At 41.9% G+C, this 23814-nt stretch overlaps 1 long non-coding RNA gene and 2 gene segments (V, D, J or C); 1 reads left to right on the top strand and 2 right to left on the bottom strand.

Annotated features, from left to right (window-relative positions):
• Nucleotides 1-1453: 1453 nt before the first annotated feature.
• On the bottom strand, nucleotides 1454-2228 carry LOC132882195 (immunoglobulin kappa variable 3-15-like). The segment is given in 2 exon segments: nucleotides 1454-1925; nucleotides 2032-2228. Coding segments are annotated over 2 exon segments (408 nt in total).
• Nucleotides 1604-3740, top strand: LOC132882196 (uncharacterized). Its single transcript, XR_009654130.1, has 2 exons — nucleotides 1604-2378; nucleotides 3265-3740. It is a non-coding gene; the product is annotated as an uncharacterized LOC132882196 (long non-coding RNA).
• A 14580-nt stretch (nucleotides 3741-18320) lies between these two features.
• On the bottom strand, nucleotides 18321-19126 carry LOC132882194 (immunoglobulin kappa variable 3-15-like). The segment is given in 2 exon segments: nucleotides 18321-18832; nucleotides 18939-19126. Coding segments are annotated over 2 exon segments (408 nt in total).
• Nucleotides 19127-23814: the final 4688 nt, after the last annotated feature.

The following is a 23814-nucleotide window of genomic DNA, read 5'->3' as shown; positions in this document are numbered from 1 at the left end:
TTTTTAGATCTATTTTTAGAGCAAAAAACCTCGTCTTATATTCGGGCCAATATGTTTAAGGTATTCAATTCCATTCTGTTTTATTTATCTGGGGGAGAAAAGGAGTCTGTTTGGTGGTGAAACTTTACAGATGATGAGAAAATGAAGACTGAAATGTAGAATAATATAGAAATGAATGTTGACTCTTATTGAAAGATCCTGCAGTACAGTGTGTGTTACAGTAGTGTGTAGGAGACACTGCTCCTCTTAGCACAAGGAGGAAATCATCAGACACCATCAGACACATCAGCTGATTTTTCATCACAGGAGGAACAACTGATTAAGAGCGTTCTGATTTTCAGGAATGATTATTTTTTAAACATGTCGACTTTATGGAAGGCATTGATGGATGTTGTAAGAATTTTCTTGGCTTCTACAGAGGACCAAACTCCACTGAGTGCACTTTAACATTCACATCATTCTGCCATTAAACAGAATTCGAGTTAATGTGATTCAATGTGATGGAATTCTCAATTTATTTTCATGTTTCTATGAATTCCTACATGATACAGCAAATCTGAAATTATTTTTCTGCACAAATTGACAGTGTCCATAATAATCTCAAATAATTTTTCACAAAACAACATTTTGAAAACATTTATTGTCGGTGAGTGGATTAGTATTCTCATGAACTCGAGCTGATGAAATGTAAATGTTTGTAATTTTTATGAAAACTTCATCTCCATGTTCATTGTGAATTTTAAAAAATGAAACTGCTTCCTGGATTTTTCTCATCTCATCTCATTATCTCTAGCCGCTTTATCCTGTTCTACAGGGTCGCAGGCAAGCTGGAGCCTATCCCAGCTGACTATGGGCGAAAGGCGGGGTACACCCTGGACAAGTCGCCAGGTCATCACAGGGCTGACACATAGACACAGACAACCATTCACACTCACACCTACGGTCAATTTAGAGTCACTAGTTAATCTAACCTGCATGTCTTTGGACTGTGGGGGAAACCAGAGCACCCGGAGGAAACCCATGTGGACACGGGGAGAACATGCAAACTCCACACAGAAAGGCCCTCGCCGGGCACGGGGCTCGAACCCAGGACCTTCTTGCTGTGAGGCGACAGTGCTAACCACTACACCACCGTGCCGCCCTCCTGGATTTTTATATTTTGAAAATCATTAGTGAATTTTCAGACATTAATAAATAATAAATAAAGGCTAGATGTTCGCTTTATGTGACATTTTCTGGAGAAGACTAAATAATAATAATAATAATAATAATAATAATAATAATAATAATAAATGAGCAGCAAGTCAATATTTTTCCATAATAATTAATATCATTAACCGAGATGATGATAATAACTCTCATGATGCCTTACTTCATGAATATAACATTTATCTTATGATGAAGAAACTATTAGATCATGTTTAATAAATTAACTATTGAATGTAAATTATTAAAGCACTAATAATGATGAAAGTGCTCAGTGCTGTAGTGGGTTTGAGTTGATGATGTTCAGTGGAGTGCAGCTTTAGCAGCTCTGCAGCTGTTCTCAGATCAGTGTGTGTTTCTGAGTCAGAGCACTTCCTCTACAGCTGAGGGAGGTTTTTGTACGGCGCTATAACACTGTGTGTACGGAGTTGTTTCATACTGCTGACAGTAATAATCTCCTGCATCTTCAGACTGAACTCCGGAGATTTTTAGATTAAATTGTGAACCATAACCACTGCCACTGAAACGACCTGGAATCCCAGACTGACGAGTAGTTGCATCATAGATCAGGAGTTTAGGAGCTTCTCCAGGTTTCTGCAGGTACCAGGCGAGGTAACTGTAAACACTCTGACTGGCTGTACAGGTGAGAGTAACAGATTGTCCTGGAGAAACAGACTGAGATCCTGGAGACTGAGTCAGGACGATTTCCCCAAAGGACTCTAAAGAAAAGGATGCAGAGTTAAAAGAATGGAAACAAATGTAGTAGTGAGTGTGAGAGTGATGTGATGATTTGTCTGAATAATAAAAGTAAAGAGAGTGTCTCACGGTGAGCGAGGAGTCCCAGTGTCCCCAGCAGTAGAATCAGTACCATCATCATTGTGCTGCGTGTCAGTGGCTCTGAAAGGACTGAACACACTCTGATCAGCACTACAGCTCTTAAAGTGTGTGCAGCAGTGACACAGCACACACATGCAAACACCACAACTCTGTGTCTCTGTGTGTGTGTGTGTGTGTGTGTGTGTGTGTGTGTGTGTGTGTGTGTGTGTGTGTGTGTGTGCGTGTGTGTGTGTGTGTGTGTGGTCACTGGAGTGTAACAGAGGTTTTTGTACGACGGCTTCATTAGAATGTATCACTGTGGTGGACTTTCGGTGGAGGAACCAAACTCATCATCAGTAAGTTTCTCTTCTTTATTTAAAATTCTGTCATAATTTTAATTTTCATTATTCATCAGAATATTGAATAAAGTTTAGACAAATAGAAAATCACTGACTGATTTTTTTTGTGATGCTGAACTCATTTATTGAGACAGTAAATAATTTAGGAATCATTATTTCTTTATTTGTTTGTTTGTATTTCTACTTTAGAGATAATGAATGTCGTGTATTTTCTGATACTGAAACCCAGTTGCAGTGAAATAAAAATAATCTAAAAGAAAGCAGAAGTCAGGAGTTGAGTGTGAGCTGAATAAGTGCGCAGTGTGTTCCTCAGTAAACAGAGCACTTTTACATTCACAGCTTCTTCAGTTCATATTGTGTGCTGTGAAGGACATGGGATAAAACTTCATCCTGTGCCTGTTAGCCTTCCATCATTGTACTGATGTCCTGATTCTGAATCTCCACCCAAAGATAAACAGTGTGTAGAAAGGTGGATGTGGTGTGATGGGGTTATTTCCATCACTGAACTGATTTCTCAGCCTTTTTGCCAGATGTGTGATTTGTAATCGAGTAAATCTTGTTCTCAGGAAACTCAAAGGGAAGGTGTGATGTTGCATTTTCCAGCCCTGATTCTGTGGAATATCAGTGGATTTACATCAGCAGTGTATTTATTTTTCTGTAGGACTCCATGTAAAAGTAACACAACAGCTTAGTGGGACTGGAACCCACTCCCAGAATAAAGCTGATCAAAGCCCGAGTCGCTCCACAATATAAGGAGTAACGAGTAAATGTTCTCCTGCTGAGTCGTTCTACTGAACTGCAGTAATGTGAAGAAGCAGTAATGAGTAAATGTTGTGTAAGCGTGTGTAAATGTGTGTGTTTATTGTGTGTTTGTGGTCTCCAGCCGGTCCCACGGTGAAGCCCTCCGTGTCTCTGCTCCCTCCCTCCTCTCTGCAGCTGTCTGAGGGATCGGCCTTGCTGCTCTGCCTGCTGTCTGCCTACTCTCCACAGGGGGCGCTGGTGAGCTGGACAGTGGACGGCTCAGAGGTGAAGAACGGGGTTCTGACCAGCGCAGAAGAACACAAGAAGGACGGTTACACACGCAGCAGCACCCTGACCCTCAGCAAAGCACTCTGGGAAAAGGGGGAGGAGTTTGTCTGTACGGTCTCCCATGACGGCGTCAATCATCCGGTCACGTTCAGAAAGAGCCAGTGTGAAGGCTAACAGCTCCAAGATAGAATTTAACACTCAGCTGCTTACACATCCATCTACAATAGAGTTTCAATTCTACACAATGCTGACATTTCTGTCTTTACTCTCTTCACTGTCCTGTTGCTCTTCCTGTAGTTTTGCTCTGCTGAAATAAAGCTTCATTTTGGACATTGTGTGTTCTTTTATTGGAGTTAATAGTCATTATCAGTGTGAGGAGAGAGTGTGTTTAGCTGGAGATTCAGTGCTGTGTGTTGTGCTTCAGTGAGTTTGGCTGAAGGAAGTTGAACATCTGGTGAAAGTGCTGCTCTATTCTGGGAGAAAGAGGATCACTCAGCCGTCTCCATGTAAATCTCTCTCTCACTTCACTCATCTTTCAGTTTTACTGGTTAAAACCGACTCCTTCTCTTTCGCTTTATTGAACTCAATTTGCTATCAGAACTGGACCCAGAACTCGACCTGCTCTGGTTCTAGGTACAACTCTTATTTTGTTTGTTTAAGTACCGATTTTCACAAGTGTTTTAAATCTATGGGACATTCAGGTACAGATTTAAAGTCACCTAAATCGTATCCATGTGACAGTCTCCATCTTGTCTCTCGAGGTCCATTCAGATCACACACTGTCCCAGTTAAACAGGGCGTCCACACGCATCCATTACTGACCCACTTCATTTTAGCAGATGATACACAAATTAATATTTCCACTAAACCACATGTGAATCTGTTCTCTGATTGCAAGAGTTTATCAAATCAGGGTCAAATCCTGCATGAAGGAAAACATGTGAATTAAACTCCTCTTATTTTGGAGAATATTTAAACTCCACAGAGATTCCTGTGTGTATGTTTTTGTTTAGTTTGTTGGAAAATCCACATAATTTCCCCCAAAAAACAGCTCACTCACACACAATGCACTCCAATGGGACGGGCACTGCTGAGCCCCTGGGCGATGCCCACATGGCTGGAGATTTTATTGCAGTTACAAAAACACAACTCAAACTTGATTCACAGACAGTGCACAACTCTGACAATCACACACTCAGATAACAACAAGGAATATTCAGGAAACTAGTCTTATCTAGGAGAAAAGAACACAATGCGCCCAAGATGGTAGCTGTGTACAGTAGATCAGACATGTTTGGTCTAACTCCATCAGGAAAGCTGGAGCTCATGTTGTAATACAGTGGTTCACAAAGTGGGGGGCGCACCCCCCAGGGGGTGCGCAGAGCCATTGCAGGGGGGCGGGTGTGGGGCGCGGATAAAATGAATGAATGAATGAATGAATGAATTCCACTGCTAGCATAACATGGGGAAGTTTTTGGCGGGGGGCGCGGGGCTCCCACGTTAACGCAAATCAGAGGATGAAGCATCGCCAAATGTGCTTCCAAAAGTTCATTCCAAGGCAAAGACAAGAAAATATGACGACACATATCTTGTCTTTGGCTTCACCTGTACAACGGTGGGTAATAAGGAGAGACCGCAGTGTGTTGTCTGTCTTAAAGTGCTAGCTTGTGACAGCTTGAAGCCGAACTAGCTAAGACGCCACTTTGAGACAAAACATCCAGAGCACAAAGACAAGCCAATTGAGTTTTTCAGACAAAAACTCGTAAACTGCTGTGCTCAACAGTCCCTATTTACTAAAGCTGCATCTGTGCCGGCAAATGCTCAACTCTCCTCATATAAAGTTGCCTACCGAGTGGCACAGTGGAAAAAGCCGCAAACAATAGTGGAGGAATTAGTACTTCCCTGTGCTATGGACATGGTATCAACTATGCTTGATGACACTGCAGCCAGGAAACTAAGAGCTATTCCTCTGTCCAACAACACCATCGGCAGGCGCATTTATGACATGTCAAAGGACATAGAGGAGCAGCTTAATGACAAAGTGCGTGACAGCCACTTTTTTCTGTAGATGGATGAAGCCACTGACAGTAACAAAGACTGTTTATTAATTACTTACGTCAGATTCATAGATGGAGATGACATGAGGGAGGAATTGCTTTTCTGCAAAAAAGTTACTGGCAGAGCCACAGCAGAAGAACTGTTTAAAATATTTGACTCTTACTTGAAAGAGGCCAACCTGAAATGGGAGGACTGTGTGGGGATCTGCACTGACGGGGCACAGGCTATGGCTGGGAAACGGGCAGGGCTGCAAGCGCTCATCAAGTGCGTCTCCACCCAATGTGCAGTGGACACACTGCATGATACACCGCGAAGCACTGGCATCTAAACAGCTGAGTCCCGAGCTGAATGATGTAATGACCGACGATATTGCCACCGTCAACTACATCAAAACACGACCTGTCAAAGCCCGGATTTTTTCGGCACTGTGCGAGGAAATGGGCTCCGACCACACAGCTGTTCTGTTTCACAGCGAGTCCCGATGGCTGTCACGTGGGAAGGTGCTGTCCAGGGTCTTTGAACTTCGAGATGAAATCTGCATCTTTTTGAAGGAAGAGGGCAATGATCTTGCCCACAAATTTTACTGTAACAAGTTCCTCATGAAACTTGCATACCTCAGTGACATGTTTCTGAAACTCAATGAAGTGAATTTGCAGTTGCAGGGCACAAATACACACCTCCCACATCTGGCAGATAAAATCACATCATTCACCAGAAAACTTGAGATGTGGCTGCAGCGAGTGAAGGTTGGAAATATGGACTCATTTGAGAGCCTGAAATCATTCATTGAAGACAACAAACTGCAGAACACAGTGATCCCATGCATGAAAGCACACATCTCTGCCCTTCAGAACCATTTCCAGAAATATTTCCTGATGCAGGATCCCAAAGAATATGACTGGATCCGTGACCCCTTCAGTGCAACACCACCTGCCGACTCCAGCACATCAGAGGAGGAACAGTTCATTGATGTCACCTCTGATTCAACAATAAGCCTGCAGTTTCAGTCAAAGACACTGGCTGCATTTTGGATTGGAGTGGAGAAAGATTACCCACTGCTAGGTAAGAGAGCCCTGGCCATACTTCTTCCTTTTGCCACATCCTACCTATGTGAGAGAGGTTTTTCTGCTGTGGCCTCAATCAAGACAAAATACAGATCAAAGCTGGACATTGAAAATGAACTCAGAGTGGCAATCTCAAAACTGCAACCCAGATTTGAGAAGATCTGCAGCATGAAGCAGGCCCACACCAGTCACTGAAAAGATGCGAGGATTAAAGGTGTCATTTTTGCACAACAAATCTTTAGGTTTTTGGTTTTTTTTCTTCTCAGGGAGTTGGTTGTGTTTTAAAACCCATTTTTGCAGAGAGGCAATGTTTGAAAACTGCATTGATAACAATGTTGAATATTAAAAAAAGAAACCTGTTACACAGTAAAGGTGCTTGAAAACAGTTATACTTGTAATTATATTGCAACCTGTAGTTTATGGCAGTTTACTTTTATTTGTTCAAAAAGGTTGAGGTTTGTATTAATAAACTGCAATGGAGTCTGAAAACAAAATGTGTATGTGTGTCCTGTTTATCTTTTTTTTTCTCTTTTTGTCTGGGGGGGGGCACAAAATATTCTTATCTACCAAAGGGGGGCCCAGCAGAGAAAGTTTGGGAACCACTGTAGTAATACAAGCAGCAATCTTAGTTTATTATTGGGGGGGTACTGATGTAGTACTCGAGTCCAGTCTCAGACTCGAGACCGGTCTTGAGACCGATTTCTGCTTTCTCGGACTCATCTCGGACTTGTTCCTTCAAAGACTCGGTCTTGACTTGGTTTCAGACCACAGTGGGAGGAGAAGGACTTGTAATTTCAGACCGAGTCCTCGAGACCAACGCATTTTTTCTGTTCATATAAAAAAAAAAACACATAACAATAATAATAAAATGCAATGCTGACGGGAATTATTTGAAAATGACATCCCATGGTGCAATGGAAAGATTCTGCCGGCGAGTGTCAGTAGGTCAATGTCAGTGACTTCACTTCAGTCGCTGCCTGGTGTGATCACAGAGCAGCGGCAAGATGAGCAACGAGTCTGCCATCATCAAATTCGCCTTTCAGAACCATAAAACGTTTACCGGTAAAGATTTGAAGAAAAAGCACACTGCGCGGTGCAAATTCTGCAACACATCGATAACTGAAACCTATGGCACAACTTCTAACTTCCATCACCATGTTAGAAGAAATCATCCTGACAAGTGCGTGCCGTAATGTATTTGTTGAGCTATGCTATGCTCGCTAACATATTCGTGCTTCACCTAACCTTGCCTGAGTAGAAAGTGTGTTTGACATAAAGCTGTTAGTTTTAGTTTTACATTATAATGGCATAGAATAGATGGTATTTTGAGTTGCTAAAAAAAAAAAACCATGAGCCACCCACCACTGGTGTCTTTTTCTGCCGCCCGGAGCTATCATAGCTACGGTATCTACTTGACCAAATAGTCCAACTTGAGAGCAGAGATGTGAACTGTAAGTTGTCTCATTCACACATTAGTCAGTTAGGAGAAAGGCTTAAGCAGGAGAATACCATCAACAAATTTCTCTTAGATGGTGTCAGGGACATTCTATTTTATCAGTGTGAAGTGTTGAATGTTTAATGTCAAGTGCCCATTTAGCTACTCAATTAGTTCGTTTGTGAATGCTAACCATTAGCATCTATATGGATTGCTCCATAGACATTAGCTTTAGAGGTTACAATATTTTTTGAATATTAATAATAGGCTGTCCTTGGTCATTTTCTTTCACATCAGGAATGTGGAAACGACCTTGCATGTATTAGGCCTAGGCTATTTTGGATTAGAAAAGAAGGTGACCTAGTTCCAACAGACAGTAAGAGAGCTTACGCCTTTAAAACTCATCAATGATCTCAAAGTATATCATTTTGCAATAAATAGTTTATATTAGAGAACATTATGAAGTTTAAAACATACTGATGTATAATAATTTGTGGATGTTCCCTCTCTCTTACAGGTTCCTGGAGTACAAGGCAGCACAAGACCAAACTGACGTTGCACAACCATCAGTGTCTGCGTGCTTCTCCAATGTTTCAGTCTACAGTTCTAAATCCCCTCGGCAGCAAACAATCAATGCATCCATCATTAAGGACTTGGTAATTGGCTGTGCACTGCCTCTGGCTTTGGTGAAGAATTGCTACTTTCGAAAATTTCTGAAAGTCATGGACTCAAAATACACCCCCATCTCGAGAAGTACTATCTCTGAGAAAAGAATCCCAGTAGTGGTGAACCAAGTGAAGCAGACTATTGTTGAAAGATTCCAGGAGTCAACCATCGGTCTCTGTAACCATTGATATCTGGTCTGACCGCAGACTGCGGTCCTTTCTTGGCGTCACTGCGCATGCAGTACACTGCTCTAATGGATCCTGTGTGCTTGAACCGTACCTGCTTGAATGCCGACGGTTTACAGGACGGCACAGTGGTGAGAGGATTTCTGCAGCTTTTGAGGAAATACTTGAAGGACATGGCATCACACAAAAAATTTGTTATATTATAACAGACAATGCTGCCAATATGCACTTTCAAAGTGCAAATGCCCCTGCAGCAAGCCTCTGACACAGAAAGCGAGGATGATCTTGATGATGAGGAGTTATGGGAAGACACTGATGAGGACACAGAACTTGGGCTATCAGGGGAGAGGCTTTCTTGTTTTGCCCATTCTCTTCAGTTAGTTGTCTCACATGGAATGAAAGAGGTTAAATCAATTAGTCTTGCCATTGCTAAAGCATCTCGCTTTTCTACTCTCTTACACACCAGCTCAGCTTTCAAAGACACTTTCAAAGACACTTTCAAAGACACTTTCAAAGGCACTTTCAAAGGCACTACAGGGATCACTGAAAAAATGCTTCCAGGGGATTTTTGAACAGCACATGTGGAACAACAAAAACTGTACCTGCAGCGAACAACACCAGATGAAATAGTACATTTAAACAACTACAAGCACTGACTTCTCTGGATCACAAAACATTCAGTGCGTTTACATGCACATAGAGAGAATCGAATTTCTGCCGTTGCTCGACTGAAATCGAAGTTCAAAATGCCATGTATACACCTTAATTCGGCTGAAATTGAACCGAACTTGATTTCTCGGAATCGAGCTACACGACCTAGATTATGCGATTTCTGCCGAGCTACTTAGTGCATGTAAACCCTATTGAGCTACGTATTCGAGCTACTTACTTCAGCACTGCCCCTTCCGGAAGTGACGAGTGACGAGACCACAAGGGAAACACAACAGCCTCGGTCGGCATGACAACGGCATAAATCTTTTCTTTTTGTGGCATTGTTTGCACTGTTAAAATTTAGCTCACTTACTGTATCACCAAATACATCTGTACAGCTGTTGCATAGCTGTGAATTGTGTACATAAACAAGTCATTGTATTTGTGTGTGTGTGTATATACACACACAAATATATGTCCAACATCTGAAGAATGTCAATAAAAACAAAACAATTGAACTTTTTGTGTGTGTATTAAGACATAAGTTAAATTGTAAGCAAAAAAAAATATTTTTGTAAGCAAAAAATGGACTTTAGAAAAATATTATTGTGCAAAATAAGTTGTCTTACAAAACAGTGGTCTGCGCCAGACAGTTTGTAGCCATACAGTCTGTTACTGCCAGTGTTGCCAGATAAGTGCATTTTAGCGGATTTGAACATGTTTTGGGCTGGAATACGTCAGCAGTATCTGGCAACACTATAGCTCTTCTTCATGACGACAACCGGAAGTGTACCAACACGATGGGGCGTGTAGCGCCACGTGTGGCTCGGGTGCACAATGCACCTTGCACAATAGCCCGATTTCACTTGTGCATGTAGGACTGGATTTCTCTGGCACCCCTGCTGGGACTCTTTGCTCGATTACCGACAGTAGCTCGATTTGGACGTGCATGTAAACATACTGATTGACTGAAATGTGCCTTAACGACTTTTCAGATGTTGTTTTCACGCCACATGAGTGGAACCAACTCAGAGACTTAACCTCAATTCTTACTCCTTTTGCTGAGGCTACTGACTTAACAGAGGGGGAAAAAGTCGTAACTATCAGCATCATTGTGCTGACTGTTCTTGACCTGAATACCCATTTAATAAAATGTGAAACAACTCATATCCTGTGTAGACCCATCGCAAGGGCACTACAGGGATTGCTGAAAAAACGCTTCCAGGGGATTTTTGAACAGTTTGACATGGCTGGGAAAACTGGAAAGGAGGAGCCATTCAACAACAAAATCTACACCCTTGCCACAATGCTGGACCCACAATTTGGCCTAAATTGGGTGGATCTCGATGTGATGTGCAAGCAGGGTGCAGCATACCAGAGGCGATACAGAGAGGACCTGAAAAAAATCACTGAAAGGTTAGTACATAAACTGATGTATGAAAACTTAAATTGGTATCATATTTGCACACCAGAACATATTAAACTGGGTGTGGTACATTTTACCACAGAGTGCAAGGGTAATAACATACAACAGTGATGTTATTCCAGGAAAAACTCCTTTATTACATTTAACATGTTTAACATAACAGAGCGTGATCATAATCTCTAGTCTACATAACATTTTATATGACATGCTCATGAACTCATGTCTCACAGAAACACTGGTTGCAGAGGTTGAGAAATGTGCTGAGAGTGAGAGATACGGAGGAGAACAAGATGACTTGGACGCCACATTGGAAGAGGATGATGACTCCCCACCAAAGAAATGTAGTCGCATGCTGTCTAGGTACAAATCCCTCAAAAAGCACAGCACAGGGCAGCAAACATGTGTTGCCATGCAGGTTGCAAAATACTTTGAGACTATTGAAGACACAGACATTGAGAATGCTCTTCACTTTTGGGCCAAACACCAAGAGCGTTTTCCTCAAATCCACATGCTGGCCATGCAACTGCCGGCATCTTCAGTGCCCGTTGCACTCATTTTTAGCTGAGGTGGATTCATTATGAGACCACATCAGTCCCGTCTCAGGCACAGTTTGCTCTCGTCTCTAGTTGTAACTTGTAACTGCATGCTGTTCATGTGTTAAGAACTGTGTGTTTAAAAAATATATATGTTCATGTGCTGGGGACTTGGGGGGGGGGGGTTAATAGCACATACATAGAACATAGTTGTTAACAGCAGTGTGAGGTAGTGTGATTTACACTGTGTGTGTGTATTTGGGGGTGTGTATTTGTGGAAGGGGAGGGGGGTGTAAAAGAGTCAGTATCTTCGTCATTAACTGCATTACACAGTGCAATTGTGTTTATGTAATGTTTGTGTGTGTTATGGGGGAATAAAGTTTTAAAAGAAACTGAATTCTAGTGTATTGTCAAAATGATTAAAATTGGGAACTATTGGAAAATGTTATTAAGTAGCTAAGCCTAGTAATTTAGACATACCACTAGAAATTTTGAATTTGCTCTGCATGTCCTAACTATGATTCAAAGTCAGGGTGGGCTTAATATGTTGATGACAGAGCAGCACTGTTGAAGCAGTTTAGAAAAAAAGGCAGAAGATGATGCATGTGGTAGGGATTTTTTTTAATGATAGTAAAAGCATAGTCCATATTAAGACGTCAAGACTGCTCCTATAAACAATTGCCAATTTAGCTTAGTCTGTAGGCCTAACTGTTGATTATTAACTGGGGCGATATTAAATCATGAATATGAAAACTGACATGTTTTTATGGTCTTGGTCTCGACTTGGTCTCACCTCCTAAAGGACTCGGTCTCGACTCGGACTTGCTTCCTCAAAGACTCGGTCTTGACTCGGACTCGACTGTATTTGAAAACCAATGGACTTGGTCTCGACTCGGTCTCGACCCTTCAAAGACTCAGTCTTGACTCGGACTCGGCATAGGCGGTCTCATCCCCATCACTGGGGGGGGGACCTCATGACAAAGAAGAAATTGGAAATTGTCTTCTTTCTGTTCTGTCTATGGGCAGAAAGAAGAAAAAACAATCTGTTGCCTCATCTATCCTAAAAGGGCATATTCTGGACCAATTTTGTGTTTTTTTTAGATGAAAGTATGTCCTTTTACGCACTCATCCAGAAGGGTAATTTTGCACAAGGCCATCTGTCTACAGCAGAAAAAAATAAAATAACAAAATGTGTCTGGAAAAATCCCAAGGGAGTCTGGAGCCAGATTTGTGACGTCACCTGCGGAAGCGCCAGCAGGCTGTGCAAGCTTGCACGGTTTCAGTGCACAGCCTGTGTAGACCGAGCACTCCCATTTCTCTCTCATCGTCCGGGCTTTTGGGAAACGATGAGTACTAATCCCATCATGATTGGTGTTGCGACACCCTCCAACAATATATCTGTTAACCATTTTAATAATTACATGATAACGTTGAAGAAATTTGCAGAAAACCACCAGGTCATTTTCTCATCAACAAACCAGTGCTGACGTAGGATTCAGAAGGAGGCGTCCCACACGTGACGTCACGAAAATCAATGTTTCCCGGGAAATCCAAATGCAAAGGTTTTTCAGAGGCGGACCAATTCGCCTCAAAAGGCTTGATTTCAACTGAATTTTTCTGGTATTGCGCAAGGTAAAAAAATTGCAGAGAATGCAGAATGTTACAAATATTTGACCAAAGTTTAATATAAAATAGGAGAATTACATTGATCTTGCTCCTGAATTTACTCGTGATATGCACTTTAAAACTGCTCACAACTACAGTTGGTAATTAATGACCATGCTATTGTAGCAACTTCTCTGGAGCGATATGGGAGTGAGTTACTGACTCGCATTAACTGGTTCCAGTAACAACCGAGTCAAAACTCAGCCCATTGCCACTCAGAGACTGTGCCCTTCCCTCATAGATAGAGAAATCATATGTCTATTGGCCCTTTTCCACTACCCTTTTTCAGCTCACTTCAGCTCGCTTCAGCTCACTTCAGCCCGACACGGCTCGCGTTTCGACTACCAAAGAACAGCACGACTCGGCTCGCTTCAGCCCTGCTTAGCCCTTAAAACTCGCACGGTTTTGGAGTGGGGCTGAAGCGAGCCAAACCGAGCCGAGTGAGGCTGGGGGCGTGAGCAGACACTCCCCTGTGCACTGATTGGTGAGGAGGAGTGTCCTCACATGCCCACACACGCCCCGCGAGCACGTAAACACCGTAAACCCGGAAGAAGAAGAATTACGAATTTCTGAAGCCTTATGCGCCTCGCCTCATCTATACGCTCTTGCCAGTATCTGTTGGCGTTGTCGGTGACAACAAGCCACAGCACCAAGACCAGCAACACTAACGACTCCATGTCCTCCATGTTTATTGTTTACTATTCAGGTCGTGAGACTACCGCTTAAAAGCTCACTGCTGTCACTGTTTGCGCTGCTTAACAACATCACGTGACGTCCACCCACTTTCGCTAACTCCACCCAATGTGTCCACCCACTTCCAGCCAGCACGGTTCAGCGCGGTTGTAGTCGAAATGCAACTCCAACAGCCCCGCTCAGCTCAACTCAGCACGGCACGGCTCAGCCGCGTTTGTAGTGGAAAAGCGGCATATGTGGCCCCGCCATCCAGCAACTAAAACATGGGCCATACTTAAGATTAAATGATCAAATTTAGACATGTAGAAACTGACCATGCCACCTAGGAATTTGCAGAGCCGAGGACTCTGGAAAGGCTTCCAGGTTCTTAAAACAATCAGGGGAGCAGAGTTAAAAAAAAACAACAGGGGAGCAGAACCAAATTTAAAATTAAGTTTATTACACAATAAGAAAATAACCCAGCATTTAATCCTTAAATTAAGACCAACTATAGACTGCTAAAAAATAAAAATAAATAAAATGCTAAGCAGGTCTGAAAAAAAAAAACACTAAAAATGGTTTGCAGGAGAATAAAAAACATTAAAAGTTCAAGTCCATTTCAACGGCTCCTCCCATGTCCACACTTCTTCTCTCTGTCACTCAACGCCCTTCTTGCACGCCTCTCAGGCTGACCCGAAGCCATCAGATGGTTTTCCTGGGTGGCAGATATCTCTGTGCCAACCCAGGCCTGAGTGAAACAGCATTGGCGGACACCGGCTGCTGCCCGTCTCCCCACTGCGACTCCTCACAGTTCAGCGCCGGCTACTAACACCCGGGAGGACTGCTTCTCCGATGACTGTTCTCTCCAGCGTCTGCCCCACCCGCGCCTCACTCTCTCTTTTTCAGTCCCAATAAAAATCTACCTAGATTGTGTGGCGCATCCCCCCGCACCTGTCACTCATCAAGTAATTAAGTTAGTGCACAGGGTGTGGGTGTAGCACTCCCAAGGTCATCACACTTCGTTTCAATGCACTCCACAACAAACTAAAAACATCAAGCAATTAAAATAAAAAGGGAATAAAAAAACACTGCAAGCAAATTAAAAAATATATATATATATATATATATATATATATATATATCATTATCTCATCTCATTATCTGTAGCTGCTTTATCCTTCTACAGGGTCGCAGGCAAGCTGGAGCCTATCCCCAGCTGACTACGGGCGAAAGGCGGGGTACACCCTGGACAAGTCGCCAGGTCATCACAGGGCTGACACATAGACACAGACAACCATTCACACTCACATTCACACCTACGCTCAATTTAGAGTCACCAGTTAACCTAACCTGCATGTCTTTGGACTGTGGGGGAAACCAGAGCACCCGGAGGAAACCCACGCGGACACGGGGAGAACATGCAAACTCCACACAGAAAGGCCCTCGCCGGCCCCGGGGCTCGAACCCAGGACCTTCTTGCTGTGAGGCGACAGCGCTAACCACTACACCACAGTGCCGCCCATATATATATATATACAGTACTTCTCGAAGTTAAATCAACATCAATGCAATTATTCCACTATTGAGAAGGAAGCGTTGGCTTTACTGCTGGCCTTGCAACACTTTGATATGTATATATCTACAAGCTGTGAGCCTACTCTTGTGTACTCGGATCATAATCCACTGACTTTTGTTCAAAAGATGGAGTGTAAAAATCAAAGACTCTTGAGATGGAGTTTGATTTTACAAGAGTATAATTTGGATATCAAACATATCAAAGGTAAAGACAATGTGTTAGCAGATACTTTGTCAAGAATGTAATTAATTATCCCATCGTAATGCATTTTGGATACATGATATACAGTTATGTCAATGTATGTATACATAATAGCATTGTTGTACTTAAGACTAATTTAACTTGAATGTAGTTACATAGTATATATATATATATTTATTTATTTATATGTATAAATTGGGAAAAGTTGTCGATTCAAGACCCCCAACTTTTTGCTAGGAGGAGGGGTTTGTTACGCGGAGTGCACGCGGCTTTTTGGTGTCTCCTTCTTCTTCTACATCGTGATCTCGCGAGCGAGCAAAACACAAATTAATTTCAGCCAGACGCCTTCAGAATACACGGTTTTATCAAGTTGATCTGTGGCCTCGCGCTGCCGCTACTCATCTCTTGTTCCTGTAGTTCACGCACATGGCCGGTGACCATTTTAGGAGCTGATGCAACATGCATTTCATCATTACGCAATCGGCTGTAGGAGTTACACATCCTGATACACGTCAGGAATAATCCCTCTGGATTACATCGTGGATTCACCTTATCATCATCTCTCTGGACTCACCAACTGACTCGAGTCAGGCAGCTAAGGACATTATAACACTCACCAGGCCTGTTGATGTCTTACTAGTTGATAATTATAGCACATAATTATAAACATTTGTATATATTGTAATTTGCAAATATTGTTATAGTTAACTTTGTATAATATATATGTTATTTTTTGTAAATTTGTTCAAAATATATTGTTTTGCAAATATTACATCTTAGTAAAAAATCACAGCTTAGTAACAGAAAGAATTTGGTAACCAACAGACATATAACTATTACTACGAAAAGCTTAAATAATTACATTGTACGTAACAGAAATTGGGGGCTCGTCCGGGATTTGAAATTTGTTAATTACATTGTATTATTCTAACTTTTTTTCCAAATTTTGCTAAATTTACATATATTGCAAATTGTCAAAATCAATAACCAACAGACATGGCGGAATTCAATGCAGCTGAATTATATACATTGTTTACTGAGGATCCAAAGCTTGAGAGTTTAGATAACCTTAAAAAGTCTAGCTTGTTAGCTTTAGGCAAGCATCTTGACCTTGAGGTCAGGAATGCCATGAGAAAGGATGAGATTAAAGAGATTATTGTCTATCATTTAGTTGATGATCAGGTTTTACCTCCAGCTGCTTTGGAAAAACTAGAACAAGAGTCAGTGGGTACAGGTGCTTCAACTGTAGAAATCGAAAAATTGAGATTGGAGGCTGAAATTAAAGAAAAGGAATTGGAGGCTGAAATTAAGAAAAAAAGAGCTAGAAGCTGAACTAAGACAAGCTGAGCTGCAGCTAAGACAAGCTGAGCTGCAGCATGAAAAGGAAATGCAGCAGATAGAATTGGAGAAACTCAAAGCTACTAATGCTAATAGTGCTATGCACCAGCCTGATGGGTCATTTTCCAGATTTGACATTGCCAGAGGTTTGTTACCTATATTTTTATTATAAACAGACAATTTCATATTATTTGCAGTGTGTCATTGTGTAATCTGTGTATGTATAGTTGTTTTGTTTAGTATTTATTAGATATGATAGAGTTAAACACTAGGGGGCAGTTGTAGTAGAGTTAGAAAAAAGACTGTTTTCCTGTTGGACATGGAGTGCACGCGGCTTTTTGGTGTCTCCTTCTTCTTCTACATCGTGGTCTCGCGAGCGAGCAAAACACAAATTAATTTCAGCCAGACGCCTTCAGAATACACGGTTTTATCAAGTTGATCTGTGGCCTCGCGCTGCCGCTACTCATCTCTTGTTCCTGTAGTTCACGCGCATGGCCGGTGACCATTTTAGGAGCTGATGCAACATGCATTTCGTCATTACGCAATCGGCTGTAGGAGTTACACATCCTGATACACGTCAGGAATAATCCCTCTGGATTACATCATGGATTCACCTTATCATCATCTCTCTGGACTCACCAACTGACTCGAGTCAGGCAGCTAAGGACATTATAACACTCACCAGGCCTGTTGATGTCTTACTAGTTGATAATTATAGCACATAATTATAAACATTAGTATATATTGTAATTTGCAAATACTGTTATAGTTAACTTTATATATATATTTATTTATTATTTTTTGTAAATTTGTTCAAAATATATTGTTTTGCAAATATTACATATTGTTTTGTTATATGTCTGTTGGTTACCAAATTCTTTCTGTTACTAAGCTGTGATTTTCCTATTACTACAAAAAGCTTAAATAATTACATTGCACGTTACAGTCAGGGACATTGCCCCTGGAGTGGCAGACTGGGGTGGTGGTCCTTCTTTTTAAGAAAGGGGACCGGAGAGTGTGCTCCAGTTATAGGGGAATCACACTTCTCAGCCTCCCAGGGAAGGTTTACTCCAGGGTACTGGAGAGGAGAATTTGGCCAATAGTCGAACCTCGGAACCAGAAGGAACAATACAGTTTTCGTCCTGGTTGCGGAACACTGGACCAGCTCTATACCCTTCATAGGGTACTCGAGGTTTCATGGGAGTTTGCCCAACCAGCCCACATGTGCTTTGTGGATTTGGAGAAGGCATTTGACCATGTCCCTCATGGTAATCCATGGGCGGGGCTTCGGGAGTATGGGGTTCGGAGCTTTTGAATGAATGAATGAAAGCAGCAAGTCATTATTTTTAACATTATAAATAATACCATTATAGAATATGATAATAACACTCATGATGAGTTACTTTAGTAATTATAACATTTATGATGAATAAACTATCAGATCATGTTTAATAAATTAACTATTGATTGTAAATTATTAAAGCGCTAATAATGATGAAAGTGCTCAGTGCTGTAGTGGGTTTGAGTTGATGATGTTCAGTGGAGTGCAGCTTTAGCAGCTCTGCAGCTGTTCTCAGATCAGTGTGTGTTTCTGAGTCAGAGCACTTCCTCTACAGCTGAGGGAGGTTTTTGTACGGCGCTATAACACTGTGTGTACGGAGTGGTGTCATCCTGCTGACAGTAATAATCTCCTGCATCTTCAGACTGAACTCCAGAGATTTTTAGATTAAATACTCGATCATATCCACTGCCACTGAAACGATCTGGAATCCCAGACTGACGAGTAGTTGCAGCATAGATCAGGAGTTTAGGAGCTTCTCCAGGCTTCTGCAGGTACCACTGGAGGTCATCATCAATATCCTGACTGGCTGTACAGGTGAGAGTAACAGATTGTCCTGGAGAAACAGACTGAGATCCTGGAGACTGAGTCAGGACGATTTCCCCAAAGGACTCTAAAGAAAAGGATGCAGAGTTAAAAGAATGGAAACAAATGTAGTAGTGAGTGTGAGAGTGATGTGATGATTTGTATGAATAATAAAAGTAAAGAGAGTGTCTCACGGTGAGCGAGGAGTCCCAGTGTCCCCAGCAGTAGAATCAGTACCATCATCATTGTGCTGCGTGTCAGTGGCTCTGAAAGGACTGAACACACTCTGATCAGCACTACAGCTCTTAAAGTGTGTGCAGCAGTGACACAGCACACACATGCAAACACCACAACTCTGTGTCTCTGTGTGTGTGTGTGTGTGTGTGTGTGTGTGTGTGTGTGTGTGTGTGTGGGGTCACTGGAGTGTAACAGAAGTTTTTGTACGACGGCTTCATTAGAATGTATCACTGTGGTACACTTTCGGTGGAGGAACCAAACTCATCATCAAAAGTAAGTGATTTTAATTTTTCCTTAAACTCTAAAATGCAATTTCTTTTCTCCATCAGTTTCACTGATAACATTAGATGTAAAGTTAAATATAATTTCTGTCATCACTGACATTTCTATAAAGCAGTCTGTGTAAATTGTGTTGATGGGTAAAGCAATGTTCTCTTTGTTTGTTCGTGGACCTGAAGCCAAATGACTTTAAGCCTAAAGCTTTTAGACTTTAGTGAGTTTTAGATTTAGGAACTGTTTTTATGTCTATGGGTAGAGTTTATAGATGCTGCTGAAGGTCATAGAAGTTTCCAGAAGTTTCTCCTGAAATGCAGTAATGTGAGAACAGTGTGGATCACTGCACTGATTACTGAACACACATGAATGTCTCCAGTCTGGACTCTTAATCAGCAGTAATGAGTAAATGTTGTATAAGCGATGTTAATGATTATATTTTACTGTTAAAAGTGAAAGAATAAATCCAGATGTTTGTGCTGTTTAAAGTCCCCCTGAGGTCAGTGTCTAGTGTTTCATTTTCATTGAGTATCAACACCAGAATAAAGCTGATCAAAGTTCTCGTCGGTCCACGATGTAAAGAGTAACTAGTAAATGTTCTCCTGCTGCTGGAACTCATTTGTGCTGCTGCAAAGTTTCCAGTTTTGTCTCGACTGGAGTTCAGAGCATTTACAGAATCCACTCACTGAGTGTTTCAGTGCTGGAATACAGTGTGACTATTGGATGCAGTTACTGAATAGAACTGAGTGAACACTCAATCAGAAAGAAGATGGATTATGGTGTGGAGTTAAAGCTGATGGCTTCCACATGTTCTCTTTGTTTGTTAGTCGACTTTAAACCAAATTGACTGATGTTTCTCCACTGAACCTTCTCCCAACCTGAAGCCCCCCATGTGTCTCTGTTCATTTAGAGTTAGGAACTGTTTTTATGTCTATGGGTAGAGTTTATAGATGCTGCTGAAGGTCATAGAAGTTTCCAGAAGTTTCTCCTGAACTGCAGTAATGTGAGAACAGTGTGGATCACTGCACTGATTACTGAACCCACATGAATGTCTCCAGTCTGGACTCTTAATCAGCAGTAATGAGTAAATGTTGTGTAAGCGTGTGTAAATGTGTGTGTTTATTGTGTGTTTGTGGTCTCCAGCCGGTCCCACGGTGAAGCCCTCCGTGTCTCTGCTCCCTCCCTCCTCTCTGCAGCTGTCTGAGGGATCGGCCTCGCTGCTCTGCCTGCTGTCTGCCTACTCTCCACAGGGGGCGCTGGTGAGCTGGACAGTGGACGGCTCAGAGGTGAAGAATGGGGTTCTGACCAGCGCAGAAGAACACAAGAAGGACGGTTACACACGCAGCAGCACCCTGACCCTCAGCAAAGCACTCTGGGAAAAGGGGGAGGAGTTTGGCTGTACGGTCTCCCATGACGGCGTCAATCATCCGGTCACGTTCAGAAAGAGCCAGTGTGAAGGCTAACAGCTCCAAGATAGAATTTAACACTCAGCTGCTTACACATCCATCTACAATAGAGTTTCAATTCTACACAATGCTGACATTTCTGTCTTTACTCTCTTCACTGTCCTGTTGCTCTTCCTGTAGTTTTGCTCTGCTGAAATAAAGCTTCATTTTGGACATTGTGTGTTCTTTTATTGGAGTTAATAGTCATTATCAGTGTGAGGAGAGAGTGTGTTTAGCTGGAGATTCAGTGCTGTGTGTTGTGCTTCAGTGAGTTTGGCTGAAGGAAGTTGAACATCTGGTGAAAGTGCTGCTCTATTCTGGGAGAAAGAGGATCACTCAGCCGTCTCCATGTAAATCTCTCTCTCACTTCACTCATCTTTCAGTTTTACTGGTTAAAACTGACTCCTTCTGTTTCGCTTTATTGAACTCAATTTGCTATCAGAACTGGACCCAGAACTCAACCTGCTCTGGTTCTAGCTACAACTCTTATTTTGTTTGATGAAGTACCGATTTTCACAAGTGTTTTAAATCTATGGGACATTCAGGTACAGATTTAAAGTCACCTAAATCGTATCCATGTGACAGTCTCCATCTTGTCTCTCGAGGTCCATTCAGATCACACACTGTCCCAGTTAAACAGGGCGTCCACACGCATCCATTACTGACCCACTTCATTTTAGCAGATGATACACAAATTAATATTTCCACTAAACCACATGTGAATCTGTTCTCTGATTGCAAGAGTTTATCGAATCAGGGTCAAATCCTGCATGAAGGAAAACATGTGAATTAAACTCCTCTTATTTTGGAAAATGTTTAAACTCCACAGAGATTCCTGTGTGTATGTTTTTGTTTAGTTTGTTGGAAAATCCACATAATTTCCCCAAAAAACAGCTCACTCACACACAATGCACTCCAATGGGACGGGCACTGCTGAGCCCCTGGGCGATGCCCACATGGTTGTAGATTTTATTGCAGTTACAAAAACACAACTCAAACTTGATTCACAGACAGAGCACAACTCTGACAATCACACACTCAGATAACAACAAGGAATATTCAGGAAACTCGTCTTATCTAGGAGAAAAGAACACAATGCGCCCAAAATGGTAGCTGTGTAGATCAGACATGTTTGGTCTAACTCCATCAGGAACGCTGGAGCTCATGTGGTAATACAAGCAGCAATCTCAGTTTATTATTTGTGGGGGGGGGGACCTCATGACAAAGAAGAAACTGGAAACTGTCTTCTTTCTGTTCTGTCTATGGGTACAAAGAATAAAAAGCAATCTGTTGCCTCATCTATCCTTAAAGGGCATATTCTGGACCAATTTCGTTTTTTTTTTTTTTAGAGGAAAGTATGTCTCTTTACACACTCATCCAGAAGGGTAATTTTGCACAAGGCCATCTGTCTACAGCAGGAAAAAAAAAAACGCGTCTGGAAAAATCCCAATGGAGTCTGGAGCCAGATTTGTGACGTCACCTGCGGAAGCGCTAGCAGGCAGTGAGAGCTTTGCACGGTTTCAGTGCACAGTCTGTGTAGACCAAGCGCTCCCATTTCTCTCTCATTGTCCGGTCTTTTGGGAAATAATGAGTACTAATCCCATCATGATTGGTGTTGCTACACCCTCCTATGCTACATCTGTTAATCATTTTAATAATTACATGATAACGTTGAAGAAATTTGCAGAAAACCACCAGGTCGTTTTCTCATCAACAAACCAGCGCTGATGTTGGATTCAGAGGGAGGCGTCCCACAGATGACGTCACGAAAATCAATGTTTCCCGGGAAAATCAAATGCAAAGTTTTTTTCAGAGGCGGACCAATTCGCCTCAAAAGGCTTGATTTCAACTGAATTTTTCTGGTATTGCTCAAGGTAAAAAAAATTGCAGAAAATGCAGAATGTTACAGATATTTGACCAAAGTTTAATATAAAATAGGAGAATTACATTGATCTTGCTCCTGAATTTGCCCGTGATATGCACTTTAAAACTGCTCATAACTACAGTTGGTAATTAATGACCATGCTATTGTAGCAACTTCTCTGGAGCGATATGGGAGTGAGTTACTGACTCGCATTAACTGGTTTCAGTAACAACCGAGTCAAAACTCAGCCCATTGCCACTCAGAGACTGTGCCCTTCCCTCACAGATAGAGAAAGCATATGTCTATGTGGCCCCGCCGTCCAGAAACAAAAACATGGGCCATACTTAAGATTAAATAATCAAATTTAGACATGTACAGTGCCTTGCAAAAGTATTCATACCCCTTGAACTTTTTCACATTTTTCCACCTTACAACCATGAACTTAAAAGTTTTTTATTGAGATTTTATGTGATAGACCAGCACAGAGTAGCACATAATTGTGAAGTGAAATGAAAATGATAAATGGTCTTCAAAATTTTAAACAAAAAAATCTGAAAAATGTGATGTGCATTAGTATTCAGCCCCCCTGCGTCAATACTTTGCAGAGCCACCTTTTGCTGCAATTACAGCTGCAAGTCTTTTGTGGTATATTTCTACCAGCTTTGCACATCTAGACACTGAAACTTTTGCCCATTCTTCTTTGCAAAATAGCTCAAGCTCAGCCAGATTGGATGGAGAGCGTCTGTGAACAGCAATTTTCAAGTCTTGCCACAGATGCTCAATGGAATTTTGGTCTGGACTTTGACTGGGCCATTCTAACACATGAATATTCTTTGATCTAAACCATTCCATTGTAGCTCTGGCTGTATGGTTAGGGTCATTGTCTTGCTGGAAGGTGAATCTCCTTCCCAGTCTCAAGTGTTTTGCAGCCTCCAACAGGTTTTCTTCCAGGATTGCCCTGTATTTAGCTCCATCCATCTTCCCATCAACTCTGACCAGGTTCCCTGTTCCTGCTGAAGAAAAGCATCCCCATAGCATGATGCTGCCACCACCATGTTTCACAGTGGGGATGGTGTGTGCAGGGTGATGAGCAGTGTTAGTTTTCCGCCACACATAGCGCTTTGCATTTAGGCCAAAAAGTTCAACTTTGGTCTCATCTGACCAAAGCACCTTCTTCCACATGTTTGCTGTGTCCCCTACATGGCTTCTGGCAAACTGCAAACAGGACTTCTTATGCCTGTCTTTCAACAA

The sequence above is a fragment of the Neoarius graeffei genome, chromosome 2 (assembly GCF_027579695.1).
Source record: "Neoarius graeffei isolate fNeoGra1 chromosome 2, fNeoGra1.pri, whole genome shotgun sequence".
Taxonomy (NCBI): Eukaryota; Metazoa; Chordata; class Actinopteri; order Siluriformes; family Ariidae; genus Neoarius; species Neoarius graeffei.
Note: the sequence above shows the minus strand (reverse complement) of the source record. Positions and strands in the feature narration are given on the sequence as shown.